This window comes from Oryx dammah, unplaced genomic scaffold, assembly GCF_014754425.2.
Source record: "Oryx dammah isolate SB20612 unplaced genomic scaffold, SCBI_Odam_1.1 HiC_scaffold_13, whole genome shotgun sequence".
In the NCBI taxonomy this organism is placed as follows: Eukaryota; Metazoa; Chordata; class Mammalia; order Artiodactyla; family Bovidae; genus Oryx; species Oryx dammah.
In genome coordinates, this window is record NW_024070197.1 from 6,114,407 (window position 1) to 6,137,257 (window position 22,851).

The 22,851-nt window shown below is 39.6% G+C and overlaps 2 protein-coding genes across 2 annotated transcripts in view; one reads left to right on the plus strand and one right to left on the minus strand.

Moving 5' to 3' along the window:
• LOC120873056 (zinc finger protein 160-like) overlaps positions 1-1,511 on the plus strand; it is a 3,984-nt gene extending 2,473 nt beyond the window's left edge. Inside the window, exon 3 of the mRNA XM_040253801.1 lies at positions 1,454-1,511. Coding sequence (XP_040109735.1) covers positions 1,454-1,511 — 58 coding nt within the window. The remainder of the gene's footprint in view (positions 1-1,453) is intronic.
• Positions 1,512-11,796: 10,285 nt separating this feature from the next.
• On the minus strand, positions 11,797-21,588 carry LOC120873057 (endogenous retrovirus group K member 19 Env polyprotein-like). Its single transcript, XM_040253802.1, has 4 exons — positions 21,514-21,588; positions 15,342-16,463; positions 14,501-14,599; positions 11,797-11,879 (listed from the first exon to the last, which is right to left on the minus strand). Exons 2-4 carry the CDS (start codon positions 16,426-16,428, stop codon positions 11,797-11,799), a joined length of 1,269 nt encoding a protein of 422 aa, XP_040109736.1. The 5' UTR covers positions 16,429-16,463; positions 21,514-21,588.
• Positions 21,589-22,851: the final 1,263 nt, after the last annotated feature.

Genomic DNA, 22,851 nt, shown 5'->3' on the forward strand with positions numbered 1-22,851 from the left:
TAAAGTCAACCCTTTTAAGGCATCAGACAGTTCATACTGGAGAGAAACCTTACAAATTTGATGAGTGTGGAAAAGTCTTCGGTCAAAAACCGCATCTTCAACTTCACTGGAGAATTCATACTGGAGAGAGACCTTTCAGATGTAATGACTGTGGCAAGTTCTTCCGTCAAAATTCACTCCTTAAAAAACATTGGAGAATACATATAGAGAAACCTTTCAAATGTTTTGAGTGTGGAAAATCCTTTATTCAGGTCTCAGCACTCACTAAACATCAGAAAATCCATACATGAGAGAAACTCATGTGAATGTGGTATATGGTAGAAGTCTTCAAATTTCAGAGTTCAAAATTCACACCCTACAGTTGCTCAGAGAATTCATCCTACTGAAAAACCATACAAATATCATGAGTGTGGCAACATCTTAGGCTTCATGAAAAAATTCATACTGGATAGCAGCCAGATATATATGTATTTATTAGTCAAGTCTTTAGAACATGAATTCATTCTAGAAAGATTCCTCACCAATTTCGCAAATTAAAAAAACCTATCCTCACATCTCACCAGTAGTATCATAGTATTTATCCTGGAGAGAAAACACAGCAATGTAATGTGTGTGGCAAGGATCATACCCAAAAGTCATAAGATAGGAACATAGTGGAGCCATACTTCCCAGACTCAGTGGTTGTGGCAAATCCTTTAGCTTTTTCACTATAAGTATTCTCTGATGACTTTAGTTCAGGTACTCTGCAACTGCAATAAGTCCATATTTGAAGAGAAGCTATAGAGATCTTTTCGTGTAAAAAAAAACCCAAATTCTACCTCAGCAAAGATAATTCTTTCAGACAGTAGTCCGCCATCTTTTTGGTCTCCTGGCTTTCTGAATAAAGTCACTATTCCTTGCCCAACAAGTAGTCTCTCAGTTTATTGGCGTGTTGTGTGGTGAGCTCTAAGAGCTTGGCTTTGGTAATACATTGATCAAATGCATTTGCTACATGCGTTTCACCATAGTCTCTGGGAAGAATTCAGTGAGATGAAGGGATCGACTTCATTAGATACAATTCATTCACATCCATGTTTCCTGGAAAAACACACAGCCTGAACTACAAAATTCAATAGTTTGTGTGAATTAGCAACAGGGAGGGGAGAAAATATTGTAATAGGATATGACTCATCATAGTCAGTAGGATCAGGAAGCCCTTGTGTACATAGTCCAGCCTGTTATAAAACATAATGTTCTACCAACTGACCTTGAACAGAGTAGGCAAGATGTTAAAAGGCCTGGGCTTTTCGTAGGAGGAGAGGGACAGTTACCAGGGACTGATGGTGTGCTAGGAACAATGCATAGGAATAGGGTCATATTCTCCATTGGATAGAAATAGCTGTTGTATGTATGATTAAAGAAGAGTTACTCTTATTTGTGGAAATTGAAGACAGAGCTGTCACGGTCCTTGTAGACCAGGACCTGAGGAATGGAGTCGACGGGAGGAAGCAGGGGACCCAAGTCTCGAGTGAAACAGGGGTGCTTTATTTGCAAAAACGCATGGTTATATATCTTTCTACAAGGCATCTTTTGGCAGTAGAAACATTGAGGAAAAAGAAAGCCAAGCAAATAATCTGGAAAGTTCCAGAAAGCATTCCATATCCTGAGGAAGAGGGGCATAACTGAATAGATTACCTTCAAGTAAAAGGTCACTGAAGGGAATACAAGGAAATGCTCTTTCTCATGACCTCAGTCCTGAGAACTGTGTGCAGCTCTGCTCTTTCCTGTTTTCCAGACCTGATAAAGAATAGAGTCCCTGAGAATCAGCACACAAAAGAAGAAAATATCATGTTGGGTCCTTAAAGTTGAATGTCCCCTGACAGTTCCCCCTTTTTTACTTTTTCATAATTGGGGATAACTGTAGATACTTTTGTGAAAAAGGCCCTGAGCAAGTGAGTTTGTTTAGATTGAACAATTTTAGTTGAAAGGCATCGGTATGTTACAATTATAATCACCAGGATAATTATCAGCGTTCTAGTTCCAGATCCAATACTATGTGTAACGCCTTGAAACCATCTTTGAGGGTCTAGCCCGGATAATTGATCAGCTAGCTGTTCAGCTAAGGTTTCCAAATTGTTGGAAGAGGGTAGACTCTTATAGAAGGTTTCAAGGATTTCCTTTTACAACAATTGTACATTTAAGGAAGCATTATTATGCATATCTTGCAAATGAAATTTGATTTTTTCCCAATTGTAAGAACTGTGGTTGAACCGAATAGGAGTGATACAAAATTGAGTAGAATTCCAATCACAGTTTAATAATACTTGTTTTTGTAAATCTACTAATTGGTCTCCAACCCATTGGATGGCTGTTTTTTATTCCTGATTTTTATCTTGAACTTTTTCATCTTTCTGAACTTGAGTGACCCATATAGTATGAGCATCTTTAGTCCAATCTTGAATAAAGATTTGTTTTGAATTGAAGTTAGTAAAGCAGTGTCTGTGACAGCGACAGTGGTACAAATGGCTGTTGATCCCAAAATGCCAAGAATCAAGCATCTAATTAATCGCTTAGATCGTCAGAGTAATTTAGTGAGTAACTGGGAGGTAAGTCTTGCCATGGGATCCTCTTTCCAGGGTCGTTGGAGATCTGCTGGCAACCACAGACTATGTTGAGATCGAAGAATCAAAAGGGATTTGTGTTTTTAGAGAAATAGAGGAATTAAGACAAGTATGCAATTTGCAATCTATACAAGTCACAGAACATAAAGTCTTATTAAATTGTAAGTTTCCTATGGCAGTAACGAAGGGGAATGCAAGCTTGTATAAAATATGAATGATTATAATGGAAGGAATAGTTATGACTATGACTTGTCTCTGTGAAATATCCAGTCCAAGTTCCAAGTTTTCAGTGTTTGTAGAAAGTTTCCAGATGTCCCATTGTTCAGGCCCAATTTGTTTACTGAGGACAATTTGAGGGCGAGGAGGTGCCATTCCACCATCAAGTCAGCCAAGGAGTCGTTTGTCATAGAAGTGTTCCATTGAACTGTTGGTAATCTTCCATGTTACTTGAGTAACATAATCACACATAGGACTGTTAATATCATCTGAGCAGTTAGATAACCACATACCATAGGGTCCCCAATCAACAATGGTGTAATTGGCCACAAACATTAATTTCCATGATTTAGCTTGACATCTATCTCAATAAATAGGAGTATATTTAAAATCCTTTCAAGTAAACCCCTTACATTCCAACTTTTGTCCTTGTCCTAGAGTGCTGGTAGTATTGACATGGTTCTCATAAAAGGACAGGCCAGTAAACAGTCTAAACAATGTGTGGAAGTTCTTTTTTGGAGGCAGGATGAAAGCCCACGTTTGTCGACTAACATTAATACATAATTCTGCTGGGCCCATGCATAGAGGAAGGATTTTATAGCCTAGAGAAATGTGAATCAATCTTCCTTTGTCCTCAGGATGAGAGGGCCCCTCCAAGCTCCAAGGAGGAGGCATATGTACTGAGTCATTAGTGGATACAACCGGTCCTATATCTGTCCATTCTACAACCTGCAATAAAGTGGGGTTAGGTATATAAGGCTAATAAGTGTGATTAATCAAGTCAGCCTGAGCAGGGTAAGCAAAAGCAAGCATAGCGACAAAAATATTTTTAGGATTCCTAGGCATTCTCTGTTGAGAAACCAGATTTTCAGCTTGATTAGTAAGGGTTTTTATCTGTCCCCAAGTAGGGAAATCATAAGGTCGATGACCTCGAGTGCATCGTTTCTTGGAAATTTTCAAGTTGCCATGGCTTGTACTGGAAACTCCTCCTCCTGGGGATTTCACCGTTTCTTCTCTATCTAGAATGCCGGTGGCTCCCCTGGCGCGGATCTTCCGAAGAGGGAGCCAGCTGATTTCGTTGGGTCCATCTGGAGAGATCCAGGCATACCCCTTTCCCTTTAATATTAATTTTCCAGATTTCCATTGTTCAGTCAACCCGTCTTGATACCAAATGGGGAGAGGATGGGAGGTATCCTTCAATGCCTCAAAATGTTTTTCTGCTTTGTCAAAGGATCCCCTTGTGGCAAGTTTTAAAATTTTAAGCAAATAAAGCTTTATTACCAATAGTTACAGGATTAAGGAGTATATTGTGTTGGAATCTGTTTAGGTCCTTTAATGGACCGGAACCTGGCCGTCCAGAGTCGACGATAAGAAAGTGAAAGAAAGAGAAAGAAAGAAAGACACAGGCACGCAAGCTGTGATGGAGCAAAGGTGCTTTAATGATCTTTCTGTGAGTATATATAGGCTGTTGTACAAGAAATTTCTTTCGATAAAAATCAGAAAACCAAATGGACAGCAACCATTACCAAAGGAACAAGGGATTGATAATGGTCACAAGGTCAGGAGACAATCCATATCTCAAGCAAGAGGAGCAAGACTAAGCAGTTTTGTCGTAAGGAGAATGTTTACTGAAGGTGTTTCAAGCCTGTCTCATCCTATGACCTCAGTCCTGGGAACGGCATGCTGTTCCACTGGTTTCTGACAACAGAAACTGGTAAGGAACAGGATTTATGAGGAACAGCACATAAGAATCCTCCTGTTAATCATTCACTGACAATTCCTACTTATTTATAATATTTGTAAAAAGGGTTCTGACCATTTGAGTTTGTTCAGTTCTAACAATTTTGCATGAAGGCAATGGTGAACAACAAATATAATTGTCAAGACAATCACCAAAATTACAGTTCCAGACCCAGTGCTGTGAGTAATGCTTTGAAACCATCTGCGTGGGTCTAGCCCAGATAATTGATCAGCTGGTTGTTCAGCTAAAGTTTCCAAATTAGTGGAAGAGGGCAGATTTTTAGAAAAGGTTCCAAAGATTTCTTTTGGTAATGTACATTCAGAGAGGCATTATCATGTATGTTTTGCAAATGAAATTTGATTTGTTCCCAATTATAGGTACTATTATTGAATTGAACAGGTGTAACACAAAATTGAGTAGAATTCCAATCACCATTTAGCATTACCTGTTTTTGTACATCTATTAATTGATCTCCAACCCATTTGATGACTGATTTTAGTTCCTGTATTTCATCTTGAATATCCTCATGTCTGAGCCTGAGTGGCCCACATAGTATGAGCATCTTTAGTCCAATTTTGGATAAAATTATGTGTTTGAATTGAGGTTTGTAAAGCAATGCCAGTGATGGTAGCAGTGGTGCAAATAGCGGTTAATCCCAAAATGCCAGGAATCAGCCATCCAATGAATCGTTTAGATCACTGGAGCAGTTTAGTAAGTAACCAGGAAGCAAGTCCAGCCATGGGGCCTTCTTCCCAGGGCTGCTGGACATTTATTGGTAACCACAGACTACGTCAAGATCGAAGAATCAGAAGGGATTCATTTCTTAAGGAAATGAACTAAGACAAGTATATAATTTGCAATTTATACAAGTTACAGAACGTAAAGTCTTATTGAATTGTAAACTTCCTATAGGTGGAACAAAAGGAAGGGGAACACAAGCTTGTATGAAATATGATTGATTATAACGAAAGAAATAGTTTCTGTGACTACGATTAGTCCCTGTGAAATGTCCAGTCCAAGTCCTGAATTCTTCGGTGCTCGCAGCAAGTTTCCAGGTGTCCCATTGTTCAGGCCCAATCTGGTTATGGAGGACGATTGGAGGACGAGGTGGGTGCCATTCCACCGTCAACCACCCAAGAAGTCCTTTGTCATGGTAATGTTCCATTATAATGTTACTAACCTTCTAAGCTACTTGAGTAGCATGATCACACGCAGTGCTGTTAATATCTGAGCAGTTAGATAGCCATATACCATGGGGTCCCCAACCGACAATTGTATGATTAGCCACAAACATTAATTTTCCTGATTTGGCCTGACACTTGTCCCAATGACCTGGAGTATATATTTAAAGTTCTTATTAGTAAACGCTTTGCATAGTGTTCTTTGTTCTTTCCCTAACTCTTTCCCTAAAGTTTCAGTAGTATAAGCATGGTTCACGGACAAAGAAAGGGCAGTAAATAATCTAAGGAACATCCGAAAGTCCTTTTTTGGAGGCAGGGCAAAAGCCCAAATTTGTCTGCTAACGTTTATGCATAATTTTGCTGGGCCCATACACAAACAAAGGACTTCATAATCTAGAGTGATATTAGTTTCCCTTCTTCAGGGTATGAGGGCCCTTTAAGGCTCCAAGGAGAAGGCATATGCACGGAGTCATTGGTTAATACATTGGTCCTTTCTCCGTCCATTATACAACCTGAAGTAAAGGTGGGTTTGGTATGTAAGCCCAGTGTGATTGATTAGTTCAGCTTGAGTTGGGGGGAGGTGCCAGCAAGCAAAGCAAGCAGGGAACAAAAATATTTTCAGGACTCCGAGGCATGGCCATTCAGTGTCAAAAATATCACTTCTTTTTGTAGTTACAGTATATTATTAATGATATATACATGAGGGAATTGCTGTCACATTAGATCTAAAGCCTTGGCTACAAAATTTTGACAAATAGGACTGTTAAGTATATCTTGAGGTAACACAGTCTATTGAAATCTTTTATGAGGCCTGATGTCATTAGGAAAAGGGAGAGAGAAAGTGAATCTCTCTCCGTCTAAAGGGTGTAAAGATATATTTAAAAAGCAATCTTGTAAATCAGTAATAATTACCAATTTTGAGGAACAGTAGTAGGGGATGGGATCCCTGGTTGTAGTGCACGCATGGGTTTCATAGATGCATTAACTCTTCTAAGGTCTGTTAAGAGATGTCATTTGTTAGATTTCATTTTTATAACAATAGAGTTCCAAGGAGAGTAAGATTCCTCAATATGTTTTCATTCTAATTGTGTGTCTATAAGTTCTTTAGTAGCCTGTAATTTTTCTTTCTTAAGGGGCCATTGTTCTGTGCAAATGGGCTCGTCATTCTTCCAAGTTATTTTAATCATTGCTTTGTTTGTTAAATGAGCAGTGGCCCCTAGGAAAAATGTGGAATGTATATCTGAGCCTGCCATTGCATAAGTAAGTCCCTTCCTATTAGAGAAAAGGGGTGCATCTATCACATGAGGTCTTAATGTTGCAGGCTGGCCTTTCGGTCCTTCATATGGGTAGATTTGAATATTTTGATAAATTTCTTGTACTTTGGTTTGAAAAATTCCTGCAGTTTCACAAGAGATTTTTTGTATAGGCCAGGTTTTGGGCCATAAGTGTTTGGAAATAATAGTAATATCAGATCCAGTGTCAAGGAGACCAGAAAATCTTGTACCATTAATTTTGATATTTATATTTGGTCGGGCATATTGAGATACCAATGATGTCCATAAGGATTGTTTTTGATCTGCCGAAACTGCTTGTCCATACATTATTAGAGGAGTTAATAGAAATGTAAAGCAACAGAAGTAATTGAGCAATTTTTTGTCCCCCTTTTTGAATTGCCATAGAATCTGAGATGACATTATAATTTGAATCTCTCCTTTATCTGAATCAATTACTCCAGGGTGAACAGTAATTCCTTTAGAAGTCAAACTAGATTGGCCAAGTAAAAGACCGAAAGTTTGTAGGGGCAGGGGTCCAAAAAGTCCAGTAGGTAGTCTAGAAGGGGCTGCTTGAGTGTAAAGGGAAAATCATTTAGGGCTGGTATATTGACGGCAACACTGCCAGATGTTGAGGGTTTGAGGGAAAAGATAGAAGTTGCCCCTGGTTTTTGTTGTAGGGTACCTGGCCGGGGGGGGAGGGGGGGTCCCCTGTTTGGAGTTTCCCAGAATAGGTTTTCCTTCAATATCAAATTTAGATTTACAGTCTTTGGCCCAATGCATTCCTCTATGGCAGCGAGGGCAGATTCTTCGAAGTTTTTTATTAGCCTTCTTAGGGCAGTCCCTTTCTAAATAGTTTTTATCTCCACATGTAAAGTATCCTTCATTTCCCTTTCTGGAAAGTAGCAGCCATTGTCTTAGCTAGCATTTGCATCTTTTGAGTTTCTGATTCTAGATTGCGACAAGCCCTTCAAATAATCAATAATAGTCCCAGTCTCACGAATTGGAACGATAGCTCTTTGACATTCCTGATTTGCATTCTCATAAGCAAGTAATTTCTCTAGCTGTTTTTTGGCGGCTTCTCCGATTATAGTATGGGAAATAGCAGTTTCTAATCTAGCTGAAAAACCAGCATAACGTTGATTAGGTCCTTGTAATGTTTTAGTGTAGCTACCTGTAGGCTCTGAGGAGTAATTCAATCCCAAGCTTCAAGGACCACTGTTTTCCATTGTTCATGCAAGAAGGGAGGGCATTGTATTTGAGCTTCTATGGTATCAAATTGTCTGATGCCAGTTAACATTTCAAAAGTAATTTGGTTTGGGGGAGTGCCAGCTCGAGCATTCTTGTTAGCATGATCTCTGGCTATATCATGAAACCACATTGTCCATTGAAGATATTCTCCTGGTTTAAGGAGAGCTTTTATTAAAGTTCACCAATCATAGGGAATGAAATTTCCGATAGAAGATGCCACAACATTTAGAAGCTCTTTAGCAAAAGGTGAATGTGGGCCATACATAGTTACAGCCTTTTTCATTTGTTGCATGTAAAAAAAAGTTTAATACCGTCATATTGAGGTATGTGCCCTTGAGCGTCAGGATTTCTTAAAACTGGAAAGATGGCGAAACCATCGGCATCAGAAACTTGTCATAGCAAAGCCTGTAATTCAGAGAGCCTCTGTCACAGAGGAGAGTGAGTAAGTGCTGATTTTTTGCAAATATGAGTCTGTGCCAAGGACTTTTTGTTCAGAAGAGCATGAAAGGTCGTTGCTGAACCATGCAAAGATCCATCCAGTAAAAGTATCCACCCAAACTTGTAACCAAGAATACCCATTAGCTTTTGGCATATGAGTAAAATCAATTTCCCAGTCCTCTCCAGGATACTTTCCACTTCATTGTAATCCAGATTTTGCTAACTTTTCAGTCTTTGGGTTATGTTTCTGACAAATCTCACACCTTTTGATAATGTTCTTTAAAGTTTTCATTACATTTTTACCTTCAAACAAATGAGATGCCATCTGGTAAGTACTCTCTGCACCCAAATGAAACTCTGGTGTAAACCCTTAAGAATTTTCCATTGAGAATTTTCAGGAATTATTAATTGTCCATCCTCGGACTGTAACCATCCTTTATCCTTTATCTTATATCTTTCTAATTCTTGCTCAGTATATTGTGGTTTTTCCTGTTCTACAGGACCTACCTGTCCAGATCAAGGGTGTCTGTAGTGAAAGGGTTTCTTAAAGTGCAGCTTTTCTGGCTTGACAGTCAGCCAGCTGATTACCTTCAGCTGCTTTACTCCCATCTCTGCCGTGCCCTTTGCAATGCATAACAGCTACTTCTTTAGGACAATATATAGCAGTTAAAAGTCTCTCAATCTCTCTGAAATGGTTAATAGGTTCTCCTGTTGCTGTTTTAAACTGTCTTTCCATATTGCAGCATGAGCATGTAAAGTCAAAAAGGCATACTTAGAATCCATGTAGATATTTACTCGCTAATCTTTGTCTGTAAATATTTCCATGTCAGGATTGTCTAATGGGGTATCCATTAGATCCTCCCAAGCTGCATAGTTTAAAGTTGGGAAATTTAAAGTTTAGAAATTGGGAACAATCGTGATCAGGTGTTTCATTTTCCTTCTCAGGAAGGAAAGTGGCAGGATTTAAATGTCCACAGACTTTAAGCTTAGGTACTGGTCCTTCTAACAACAATGACTGATATTTAAGAAGCCTACTGTCTGTCATCCAAATATTAACCTTAGAATTTAAGATTCCACTCACATCATGAGAAGTCAGTACAGTAAGATTTTGTCAATTATTTTTAAAGCTTCAGGTGCTAATAAAGCTGCTGTCCCAATTACTGTTAGGCAGTGGGGCCACCCACTTGAAGTTACATCCAATTCTCTACTTAGATAAGCAACAAGTTGCTGGTGAGGCCCTCTGGGTTGTGGCAAAACTCCCAAGGCCACACCTTTTCTTTCAGTGACAAACAAATTAAATTCTGACCCTGTGGGCAGCTCAAAGCAGGAGCTTGCAGGAGGGCCGTCTGAAGAACCTTTAAAAACAACTGAGGAGAGTCATTGTCAGAATCATTAGGTTCTAACAAAGGAGAGACTTCTGGATTTGTGCCTGCTGGCAGAGGAGGAGCATTTGAAGCAGCCTGGCAGGGCTAGTAGGAACATTTTGAAATGTTTTATGTAGTTCTACTTGGGCCTTTTGTAAAGTTTTATCATCTACTTGATATTCATGCAATAAGTGTTCTGTCTGTTGTCAAGTATTGGGAGGGCTAGAATTTACCTTGAAATGGCAGAATTACAGCTTTAATGAGAGCCCATAGGGGTCAGCAATCAACTGGAATATTTTTTCCCTGCCTGGTGACTCGTTCAACGTTTTCTTTGACCCGGTGCCAAATTTCTAAATCAAAACTACCTTTATTAGGGAACCAAGGATTTCATTTAACCAGTGTTTGAAAGCAAGCCTCTATTCATTGGCACGAAACTAAAAGTCCCTGAGCTTTAAACAGATGGTAAAATAAAGTAGAGAAAAGATGGGGCTTTCCAGCCACTTGACCCGTGTCTTAGTACTTACCGACCTCAATAGGTCCCAACCTCAATAGGTCCCAAGTCCCTCTGTCCGAAATGCCACATATACCAGAGTCCCTGTTCAGATGCCACTTTGGGACCTTTAATCGACCGGAACCTGGCGGTCCGGAGTCGATGATAAGAAAGTAGAAGAGAGAAAAAGAGAGAAAGAGAGAGAGAAAGAAAGAAAGGCACGGAGACCCAAGCTCTGGTGGTGCAAAGGTGCTTTAATATTTCTGTGAGTATATATAGACTGTTGTACAAGAAATTTCTTTCGATAATGATAAAGATCAGAAAACCAAAGGTACAGTAACCGTTACTAAGGGAACAAGGGATTGATAATGGTCACAAGGTCAGGAGACAATCCATATCTTAAGAAAGAGGATCAAGACTAAGCAGTTTTGTTGTAAGGAGAATGTTTACTGAAGGAGATTAAAGCCTGTCTCATCCTATGACCTCAGTCCTGGGAGCAGCGTGCTGTTCCACTGGTTTCTGACAACAGAAACTGATAAGGAACAGAGCATTTATGAGAAACAGCACATAGGAATCCTCCTGTTGTACATTCCCTGACAGGAATCTAGTAAAGTCTGCTCTGGATAAGTGTCAGGGGACGTTCAACTTTAAGGGATCCAATATGTTGCATTTTCTTCCTTTGTGTAAGTTCAAGGACTTTCAGTTTCATGTCAGCGAATAGAGGCTTATCTCCAAACGGTGGTTGAACATAATCCCTGGTTCCCCGATGAAGGCAGTTTCAATTTAGAAATTTGGAACCAGACTGAAGAGAATCTTAAACGAGGCTCAAGGTGGGGAAAAACTATCCCAATATATTTCTGGCCCTTATGGGCTCTTATTAATAAAGCTGTGATTCTGCCATTTCAAGGTAACTGTAGCCCCTCTCCTCCCCAATATTCGACAACAGAACACCGTTACGTGGAACACTTGTTACATGAATATGAATTAGATGATGAAACTTTACAAAAGGCTCAATTAGAACAACATAAAAGATTTCAGAGTTTTCCCACCAGCCCTGCCCCAAGTGCTCCTCTTCCTCCTCTTGCAATGGGCACAAAACCGAAAGTCCCCTCAATTGAAGAACAAGATGACCCTGACGATAATTCTTCTGAGGCTCTTTTTGACCCTAAGGCTGACAATACTTTTCTTGATGACAATGATAAGCCTTTGGCACGCACTCGTATTTATGAGAAAATACTCTCCACTCATTCTCCTTCACGATGAAGGCTTTCTGAGTTACTAGCTTTGCAGTCTCGAATCACTGAGGCCGATGGTTTCTCTGCTTTTCCTGTTTTTGAGAAATACTAACGCCCAAGGGCAAATAATACCTCAATAGGAAGGCATTGATTTTTCTCACATGCAACAAATGAAAAAAGCTGTAACTACGTACACCCTCATTTGCCTTTTACTATGGAACGTTTAAACGCTATGGCATCTTCCACTGGAAATTTTGTAACTTTATGATTGGCGACTTTTGATAAGGGCACATCTTAAAGCAGGAGAATGTCTTCAGTGGACAATGTGGCTTCAGGGTGTGGCCCGAGATCGTGCCAATTCTAATGCTCGAGCTGGTACTCCCCAAAACCAAATTACTTTTGAAATGTTAACCCGTACGGGGCAATGTGATGTTATAGAAGCTCAAATACAAAGCCCTCCTTGGTGGAAAACTATCTTGACTGTAATAACTGTAGTCATCTGGTTCTTGCTGTTTGCTCTTCTATCTGTAACTATATAATGAACTTTGTATCTAAGTGGCTTAGGCATTTAAGTTACAAGTGATTGTTCATGCTCCTGCAGTTTCCGCTGCCTCCCCTAGCTATTACTAAGGGCCCCTGGATCAGAGACCCTCAATATGAGGATAAGGAGAATATGTTGCCTCCACAATTTAGGGTCTACACGTCTTCCCAGCAGGAAGAAGTTACAGAACGATTTCTCCACTCCTTTCTCTGGCAACACTATTCTCCTAAAAGCAGGAGGAAATGAAAGAGTTAACACTTAGGCAGGCAGTCCAAGTTCCTGTAAGGAGGAGACAAACATTCTCACTCATGCTTCCCTTAAGCCTTGTGCAACAATGTATCTTGCCAGAGAACTGACCTTTCTTTAGGTCCAGAACAAATGATTACACAGCCCAATGTCTTACTCATGGAAATGCTTTTCTTAGGCTCTATGGTAATGATTATAATTGTAACAAATCTTGCCTGGGAAGCTATATCTCAAGACTTGTACCCCTGCTTACACAGCAACAGTATATCTTGCATAGAGACATTGTCTGGAACCTGTTGTCCCTGGCTAATCTTGTACCAAAGTTATCTCAGGATGTATGTCTTAGGAAAGGGCCTAATAGACCTCTTACAACGTTGAGTATTCTTTTTATCTGTTCTCAGCAGCTAGTTGAGAAGTATATAAGGTCCCACTTAAACTAATGAGGTGGATACTCTTTCTGCCCCCACAAACCTTCTGCCTTTTACTTGGCCGATCTAGTTTGACTTCTAAAGGGATTACGTTCACCCTGGAATAATTGATTCAGATGATAAGGGAGAAATTCAAATTATGATGTCATCTTAGGTACTATGGCAGTTCAAAAATGGGGGCAAAATTGCCCAACTACTTCTTTTACCTTACATGTCTATTAACTCCTCTAATGGCATCTGGACAGGTGGATTTGGCAGGACAGATCAAAAACAATCCTTATGGATGTCAATAGTATCTGAATATGCATGACCCAATATAAATATCAAAATTAATGGCAAAAGGTTTTTTGGTCTTCTTGATATTGGATCCAATATTACTATTATTTCCAAATATTTATGGCCCAAATCTTGGCCTATACTGAGAATTTCTTGCCAAATTGCAGGAGTTTCTCAAGCCAAAGTACAAGAGGTTTATCACAGTGTCCAAATATATCCATGTGAAGGACCAAAAGTCCAGCCTGCAACATTACGACCTTATGTGATAGATACACCCCTCAATATAATATGAAGAGATTTACTTATGCAATGGCAAACTCAAATATATATTCTACATTTTTCCTAGGGGCCACTGCTCACTTAACAATCAATGCAATTATTAAAATTACTTGGGAAAATGACGAGCCTAGTTGGACAGAGCAATGGCCCCTCATAAAAGAGAAATTGGAGGCTACTAAAGAACTTATCAATACACAATTGAAATCAAGGCATATTGAGGAATCTTATTCCCCTTGGAATCTCCTATTTTTGTAATAAAGAAATCTGGCAAATGGCATCTCTTAACAGATCTTAGAAAAATTAATACTATCTGAAACCTATGGGTGCATTGCTACCAGGAATTCCATCACCTACCACTATCCCTCAAAACTGGCATATTATTATTATAGATTTACAAGATTGCTTTTTTGCTATACCTTTATACCCTCTAGACCCAGAGAGATTTGCTTTCTCTCTTCCTTATCCTAATCATATCAGGCCTAATAAATTATATCAGTGGACTGTATTGCCTCAAGGAGTGATGAATTCTCGCACCATGTGTCAATATTATGTAGCCAAATGCTGGCGACGGAATGAAACACCAACACTGCAGAGTGGTTAGAATCTTTCTGCTGCTTCTTGCAGCTGCTTTATTTTATATCTTTTGCACAACAATCTACAAGGCAAGTTGCCAAACACTATGATTCAGCGACTATACAGTGTGCAGGCATGGGGCGAGATAACCTTTTCCTTAATTTATTTACTGCAGCTAAGACTGTTTTGAGAACTTCCTTATCAGCTTAGAATTCATTTTGTCCCCGGGTCTGTTCCTTTTGAGGAATCAGAGAAACATCCTTGTGTGCAAGAAATGTTCTGTTCCCACGGGAACAAACATCTCGTTTGCAAGAATGTTCAGCCCTGGTTGAGAGTCTTGTTTGCAAGCACTTCCCGACCTTCCTTATACCTTGTTCCCTACATCTCCCCCTTTCTTGCAGGTGCTGAATAAGCGCTTGAATACGCAAAGCTTCTTTCAATTGTTTCCCTTTTCGCCAGTGCAGGTAGACTATAAAAGCAATAAAACATAAACAATTAACAAAATATCCACGAAGGATGTTGTTAACAATGTAGATACATGCCCTAAAGGATTGAGGTTATCTAATCCTTCTGAAGACTCTTCAGTATATCAGAACCAATAATATCAGGCAGCGTCTTACTAAAAGTTGACTATATTGTCATAATTTCAGCAGTTAAATTCTGGTGTCCCATCAAAGACCTTTTCACCTTTTCCCAACCTTCACTCATATTAAAGGGAACAGGGGTTACACATAGGTGGGATGAATTCCAATCATATTTTAACACACTCCTTGTAGCTAACACAGTCACTTGATCTCCTAACCAGGAAACAGTGTGTTGTAAATTCAATACATCAGTAGCCAATTGAGCGTCCAAATCATGCTGTTGTAGCCACAATAAATAAGCATCCTTATGCCACTCCCTGACAAAATCAGCAGTCTGTATACCCTGATGCAAAGCAAGACCTGCTACAGTTGTTGCTGTTACTGAAGCCACGGTGAGAATTGATGCGATGACAATGCCAAGCATTCTTCAGGATCGATGGAGAAGAGTTTGTACAGCATTCACAAGATGAGTGACAGCAAAAGTGTCCGACCAAGGCCGAGTACAATTAACAGGTAACCAGAGTTCAGTCTGTGCTTTCACAATAACCAAAGAGTAATTACTGGAATGGACCACCTTGTTTTCAACATTTTCCCACCAGGAACGGTTTATACATTGAGTCAAATTACAATCAGAACATGATATAACTCCCAAAATTTCATTCCAAATCCACTGCCCATACAGTAAAGAATAAGGAAATGTTAAACATGCTATAGCAGAGTAAGATTTATTAATATGCAAATAAACTTGAACCGTCCCTCTAGGATCATTAGTATTCAAAGTAAAGTTTCCCGTCCATATAGTAAGGTTTCCTGACACTGCCCATAATTTCCATATTTCCCCTTGTAACTGAGGGTACCCATCCATGTGCAATTGAGGTGGAACCAATGCAAAATGTTGCCATTTTACAGTTTCATTTCCTTGACCATTCAGGGTACCATTTATGCGATGCCATTTTAAAGATCGATTAGACCATTTTTCTAAAAATTCTCCATGAGTAGGACTCCAATCTACAATTGTATGATTTGAATAATTCATAACTAGACGAGGGTCATGATCCCTGCAATGTTCCCACTCCAGACGTGATAGAGATGCTTCAAAAAATGAATCAGGGCAGAGGGACATATGTACCCCCTTACTCTTATTTAAATAAGACCGTGAAGTATTAAAACCATGAGAAGAAATGAGCACAGTAAAAACTGCGAAGTGTTGTCCCCTATATTGAACTCCCCAAGTATTATAAGAATAATGTGAATGTGTTTTTGTAGACAGACAAAAAGAATGCCCTCCTATACATAAAGGAATACCTTCAGCTGCTATAGTGAGATTAGTAACGTTATAATTTTGTACATGCTGGGATAATTGCTCAATCCCTCCACAATCAGGTGGAGGGAAAAAGTTAGTTTCATTAGTACAGACTTGGACTTCTACTTCACCCCAGGATACCGCCTGCACCAAAGGAGGATTAGGGATACAGGCCCAATAGGTATAGTTTGCAGCTTCCACATACATTACCTGACAAGTTACCACCGCCATCATGGCCAACAAAAGATTAGCAGGATTCAATGGTTGTCCTGCTTTCTGCAATGTTTTCTCAGCTTCCTGAGTCAGCTTCTTCAACTGTCCCCATGTCGGTGGACCTGCCTCTCTTGTCACAAAGGTGAAGGTCCTCTGCATGGACAGCTCCTGAAACTGGCACACAAATGGGTCGCTCATCCTGAAACTTCACCAATCTCAATGGAACCCAGATCCTGGAATCACTCACAGAAATAAAAGCATACCCTCGCCCCAAGAAATGAAGTACTGCTGGAATCCATCCCTTTATCTCATCCTTATACCATACCCGGGAATGTTCAAAGCTTTTTGTCTTCTGAACTGCCAAAATGCTGTTCTGCTGGAGTCATCTTACTTTTTCCCCAGACATTCAAAAAATTAAGAGTTAATAATGTTTTATTTAATACATCCCTTGGTGATATCATAATGGCCTTTCCCCCCTTTTTAATTTTTTCAATGTATTCTCAAAGAGTTCGATTAGCTCTTTCAATTATAGCTTGTCCTTGACTGTTATAAGGAATACCAAAAGTGTGCTTAACATGATATTGTCCTAAAAATTGAGATAATTTAGAGGATTGATATGCAGGAGCATTATCAGTTTTTAACTCTATAGGTATGCCCATAATAGCAAAACAAAATAGTAAATGAGTAATAACGGAATCAGCCTTTTCTGAACTTAAAGCAGTAGCCCACTGAAAGTGAGAATAAGTATCTATAGTATGATGAACATATTTCTGTTTACCGAATAAGGAAATAAAAACAACATCCACTTGCCAGATTTGGTTAGATTGTAATCCTCTGGAATTTACTCCAGTAGGGGCAAAGGGCAAAACAAATGGTGCACATATGGAACAAGAACGAACAATGCGTTGAGCTTGCTTTCGTGTTAACGAATAAGTTTTTTGTAATCCTTTAGAATTAGTATGATGTAAGCAATGTTCTTGTGTTGCACACTGTAAAGGATAAAGTAAGGCATCTATATTTGCATTTCCTTGAGATAATGGTCCGGGGAGAGAAGAATGAGCTCGAATATGAGTAAAAAAAAACAGGATTTGATCGCCTGATTAATAATTGTTGGACCTGAAAAAATAATTTATCAATATTAGTTTTTAAAGTTAACGGTAGAGTGGCTTCAGGAAGATAAATACATGAAAAGACTGCATATTTAGAGTCAGAAACAATATTAATAGGAATATCAAAAAAATCCTGTAATGCCAGGCAAATGGCCCAAAGTTCAGCAGGCTGCACGGAAGAAAAGGAATGTGGAACAACTTTAGAAGTAGTATCAGTCCAATAGCCAGCAGTATTTTTATTGGCATCTGTAAAAATAGTTTTCCCTTCAATCAGAATATTAGTTATAGGAGATTTACAAACCACTGATGTATGTCGAAGAAAATCTATCATTTTAGATTGAGGATAATGATTAGAAAAAGTCCCTGAATAAGATGCACGAGCTATCTGCCAATTTTCATTAAACTGTAAGCAATTAGAAATCTGGGTGGACGTAATTTGAGTAATGATTATTTGAGGGTCACTTCCAATTAACTGGGTAATACGGCCTCGACCTTTCAGAATGAGGAAAGCAATTCTATCCATATAAGTAGTAAGCTTTTTATAGTTATTGGGTAAAAATACCCACTCGATCAACCCTGCAGATTGAGCAATAACTCCAGTAGGAGAATAGGGAGTATGGAACACTATGAAATGTATAGGTTGATCCTGTTGTAGATAAGTAAGAAACCCTTCATTCAACCGTTGCTCTACAAAGTGTAATTCCTCTATTGCTTGAGAAGTAAGAGATCGAGGACTGTTAAGAGCAGCATCACCCTCCAAGGTAGAAAATAAATGATGCAATTGATGTGTAGGGATCCCCAACATGGGACGTAACCAGTTAATATCACCCAAAGGCTTCTGAAAATCATTAAGAGTTTTCAAATTATCTCGTCTGATTTGGACTTTTTGAGGTTTTATTCTTTGTTGTTCCAAAATAGCACCTAAATATGAAATAGGAAATTCAGTTTGAATTTTTTCGGGTGCAATTTGAAGATTAAAATAACTTAAAGCTTTCTTCACATGAATAAAAAATTTATCTCGCTCCTCTTTACTAGGAGCAGCCAATAGAAGATCATCCATATAATGATAAAGAAGACAATTAGAAAATTGTCGCCTCACAGTGATAAGAGCACGATCAACAAACTCCTGACAAAGTGTAGGGCTATTAATCATCCCTTGAGGCAACACTGTCCATTGATAACGTTTTATGGGCTGCCCATGATTATAAACTGGAATAGTAAAAGCAAATTTATTTCTATCTTTTATTTGCAAAGGAATAGTAAAAAAGCAATCCTTCAAATCTCAAACCATCAAAGACCAATTCTGTGGAATCGAGGCAGGAGAAGGGAGACCTAATTGCAAAGCTTCCATAGGTTCTATACATTTGTTAACTTCCCTTAAATCAGTCAACATTCTCCATTTACCAGATTTTTTCTTAATGACAAAAACAGGGGAATTCCAAGGAGATGTGAAAGGTTCAACATGGCCAGATTAAAGCTATTCTACTAATTGTTCTAAAACCTCGAGCTTCACTTTTGGAAGCGGCCACTGCTCAACCCATTTAGGGACATCAGTTAACCATTTCAATGGGAGAGCTCGAGGAATCTGAGCAGTGGCTACAAGTTTTCCGACGAGATGGTGAGCATTGTTCCTAAAGAAAATAAAAGATCCCTTCCCCAGATATTAATAGGTATATTAACAATGTAAAAAGAAATAAATACTTTCTTTCCATTAGACAATTGGCATGACAAAGGTTGAGTGTTTCTCCGCACATGTGCTATAGATCCTAAGCCTGTTAAAACAAGAGGACTTTTTCCTTTTTTTCAATCATTAGGCCACTGCTGGAGAGAAATAACTGAAACATCTGCTCCTGTATCCACTAATCCTTCAAACTGTCTATCTTCAATAATCAGTGACATTAAAGGACGAGAGTCATTAATAAGCATTTCCCAAAATATGCTTTGTCCCGTACTTCCAAAACCACCGACTCTCTCATTTGAATATGAAGGAAACGGGTGATAAGGCAGCAAGAGAAGTTGTGCAATCCGTTCCCCTGCCAGTAGAGAAAGAGTTTGTGATGCAGAGACCATAATTAAAATTTCGCCGACGTAGTCAGAATCAATTACTCCTGGGAATACAATCAATCCTCTTAATGCTGCACTACTTCGTCCCAGAATTAACCCAAAAGTTCCTCTTGGCAATGGGCCAAAGACATTAGTCCGTAATTTATAAACACCTCCTCCTGGGGATAAAAGAACATTTTCAGCTAATGGAAAATCTGCAGCTGCACTACCTAATGTAGCAGCCTTCAAATCTGAAATCATCGTTTGAGCACCATTCGAGGAAATTGGCTGTCGAGATTGGCACTGACTTGTGCAGGAGACTGGCAAGGAGCTCCTGGTACTGTTCCTGGGCCCCAGGAGCTCAGGCCCACTGGGAAGCTTCCCGACAAAGGGGCCCTTAAGGGATTCCCTTCCCGATCAGTTTTGGATCTACACTCCTTGAGTCCAGTGCTTTCCCTTGCCGCATCTCCTACAAAGACCTGGGGGCTGTCGCTTTTCTGGCATTCGCTCATTTTTTAGCTCATCTTTTCGCTTCTTGCAATCTTTTCGAAAATGTCCTGGCTTCCCACAATGAAAACAGTTTCCTCCCCTCTGAGGTTTCATAGCCTTTGCCATAGCTGCTGCAAAAACAGAGGCTTGATGTTCAGCTCCTCCAACCCCAGAGCATGCTCTTATAAACTCAGCCACAGAAGCCCCTTGTCCTTTTAAAGGTCCCAAAATCCTTTTACATTCTGGATTAGCATTTTCATATGCCAATGTATCAAGTAAAATTTTTGAGATCTCATCTCGACCGACTGCCTGTTCAACAGCCACCCGAAGGCGGGCCAAAAAATCTTTATAAGGCTCATTAGGACCTTGCATAGTTTTCACAAAAGACGGTTGAGCTTGTCCAGTAGGTACCACTCTACGCCACGCCCTTAAGAAAACCTGACGCACCTGTTGTAATTCCTGATCTGTGTACTGGGCTTGTTCCCTCAAGGCTCGATAATGCCCTTCTCCCATCAATTTATCTTCTAAGGGACCTTGTGGATTTTGTCCCTCATTAATTCTTGCTTGTTTCGTAGCCTCCTCTTCCCACCAACTACGAAGCTGTAACCATTGAGATCCTTCCAAAACAGCTTGAGCTATGGATTCCCAATCAAGAGGAAGAATTAATTTAGAAGTTCCCACATTCTCTAACATTGATAACACAAAAGGAGATTGGGGACCATATTGAGAAACAGCGGCCTTAAGATCCTTAAAAAATTTATACTCCAAAGGCATATATTGAACATTAACCACTCTGGCCCGGGCATCATGCTGACGTGTAATGGGAAAGAGGCGAGGTGGATCCACAAAACCTCCAGGGGGCGCTGGAAGATCATCATCATCATAGAACACAGTAGCAGGAAATGTAAATCGCTGATTCTCTCTCCCTACCTCAACCTTGTGGGTAGCTACTGGAAACAGGGATGCGTAGGGTGGTGCAGAAGATTTAACAGCCTTGGAAGTTCATTTTCTATTTAATAAAACCTTCTGAAAGGCAGCAGTCACTGCCTCTACAGAATCTGAATCCTCCCCCGAACTCACATCTCTATCTGTCTCAGTGGATGAATCTGTACTATCATCATCCGGAGGTTTGGGTGGAGGCCGAGGTGAAGCCCCCCCACCCCCCCACCCCCCCCCCATTCGCCTTCCTTCTCCTCATTCACAGGCACATCCTCATACGGGGGATCATCCTTCTTAAGAGAACATGAGGCGGCCTCACTGTCAGCAGCCATTAATTTTAAAGCCTGCGTTATAGCACCACATACAGTCCACAGCTTTAAAGGAATCACATTTCCTTTTTGATGCTGCCTTCTTAACTCCTTTTGTATCACTTTCCATTCCCTCAAATTTACCTGTACTTTTGTTTGATATTGAAACCAATAGCAATGCTGCTCTATAAGGCGAAACAACTCACTCAAGTGGCGAGTAGACGTTTTAATTCCTATAGAATGCAGGAGCCCCTTAACCAGCTCCATATATTGTGACTTTAAAGACGGGGAATTCCCCGTGGTTTTTTCTTTCTTTTTTCTTTTTTTGTTTCTTTTACTCTTTTTTTCTTTTTCCCGAAAGTCCCCCTTTCAGCGTCCCGCCCCGGGGTGCTTACCCTTTCGGTTCCATCGTGCCCCACGCTGGGCGCCAGATGCTGGCGACGGAATGAAACACCAACACTGCAGAGTGGTTAGAATCTTTCTGCTGCTTCTTGCAGCTGCTTTATTTTATATCTTTTGCACAACAATCTACAAAGCAAGTTGCCAAACACTGATTCAGCGACTATACAGTGCGCAGGCGCGGGGCGAGATAACCTTTTCCTTAATTTATTTACTGCAGCTAAGACTTTGTTTTGAGAACTTCCTTATCAACTTAGAATCCATTTTGTCCCCGAGTCTGTTCCTTTTGAGGAATCAGAGAAACATCCTTGTGTGCAAGAAATGTTCTTTTCCCACAGGAACAAACAGAGGATTCTGGGCAGAACATCTCGTTTGCAAGAATGTTCAGCCCTGGTTGAGAGTCTTGTTTGCAAGCACTTCCGGACCTTCCTTATACCTTGTTCCCTACACTGGGCAGAACATCTCCTTTGCAAGAATGTTCAGCCCTGGTTGAGAGTCTTGTTTGCAAGCACTTCCCAACCTTCCTTATACCTTGTTCCCTACAGCCAAAGCCCTTGAACCTCTGAGAAAACAATTTTCTAACTTTCTTGTTATTCATTATATGGATGATATATTGTTTTCAGCTCCATCTGTTTTAGAAACTCAACAAAAGTTTAACATAGCTCAACAATCCTTGAAAGACTCTGGATTAATCATTTCTCCTGAAAACATTCAAACCTCTACTCCTTACAATTACTTAGGATCTGTTGTTAATAGACAACGTATTACTCCCCAACTAACACAGATTCATATTGATAAATTATCAACCTTGAATGATTTTCAAAAATTTTTAGGCAATATAAACTGGATTAGACCCACTTTAGGCATTGCAAATGATCAACTGACTAATTTATTGAATACTTTGAAAGGAGATCCCTATTTAAATAGCCCTCGTTTAGTACAAAATAAATTGCAAAAACAGTTTCTTACTCGTGTTAGACTTGATTTACCTCTCGAGTTGTTTATACTCCCTTCTCTCCATTCCCCCACAGGACTTCTTGCCCAACAAAAACACCCGATAGAATGGATCTCTACCCATTTTAGAGGGACAAGGTCACTTACGCCCTATATTGATTTGATCACTCTAATAATTATCAATGGGAGAAATAAAACTAAGGCTCTAATTGGCTCCGATCCTCATAAAATTGTAATTAATAAATCTCAATTTGAGAACGCACTACAAACCTCTACCAATTTCCAAATAGCCTTTCTGGAATATTTTAAAGATATTTCATTTCATTATCCTTCTAACAAACTCTGGAATTTCTTGAAAAATACTGAATTTATTATCTCTT

Coding starts and splice junctions, on each gene's coding strand:
- LOC120873057 (XM_040253802.1), bottom strand. CDS start 16,428: ATGAGCGACCCATTTGTGTGCCAGTTTCAGGAGCTGTCCATGCAGAGG. Junction 14,600..15,341: donor AGTTATATCATGTTCTGATT/GTAATTTGACTC, acceptor TTGCTTTTATAG/TCTACCTGCACTGGCGAAAA. Junction 11,880..14,500: donor GGGGAGATGTAGGGAACAAG/GTATAAGGAAGG, acceptor TCTCAAAAACAG/GAAAAGCAGAGAAACCATCG.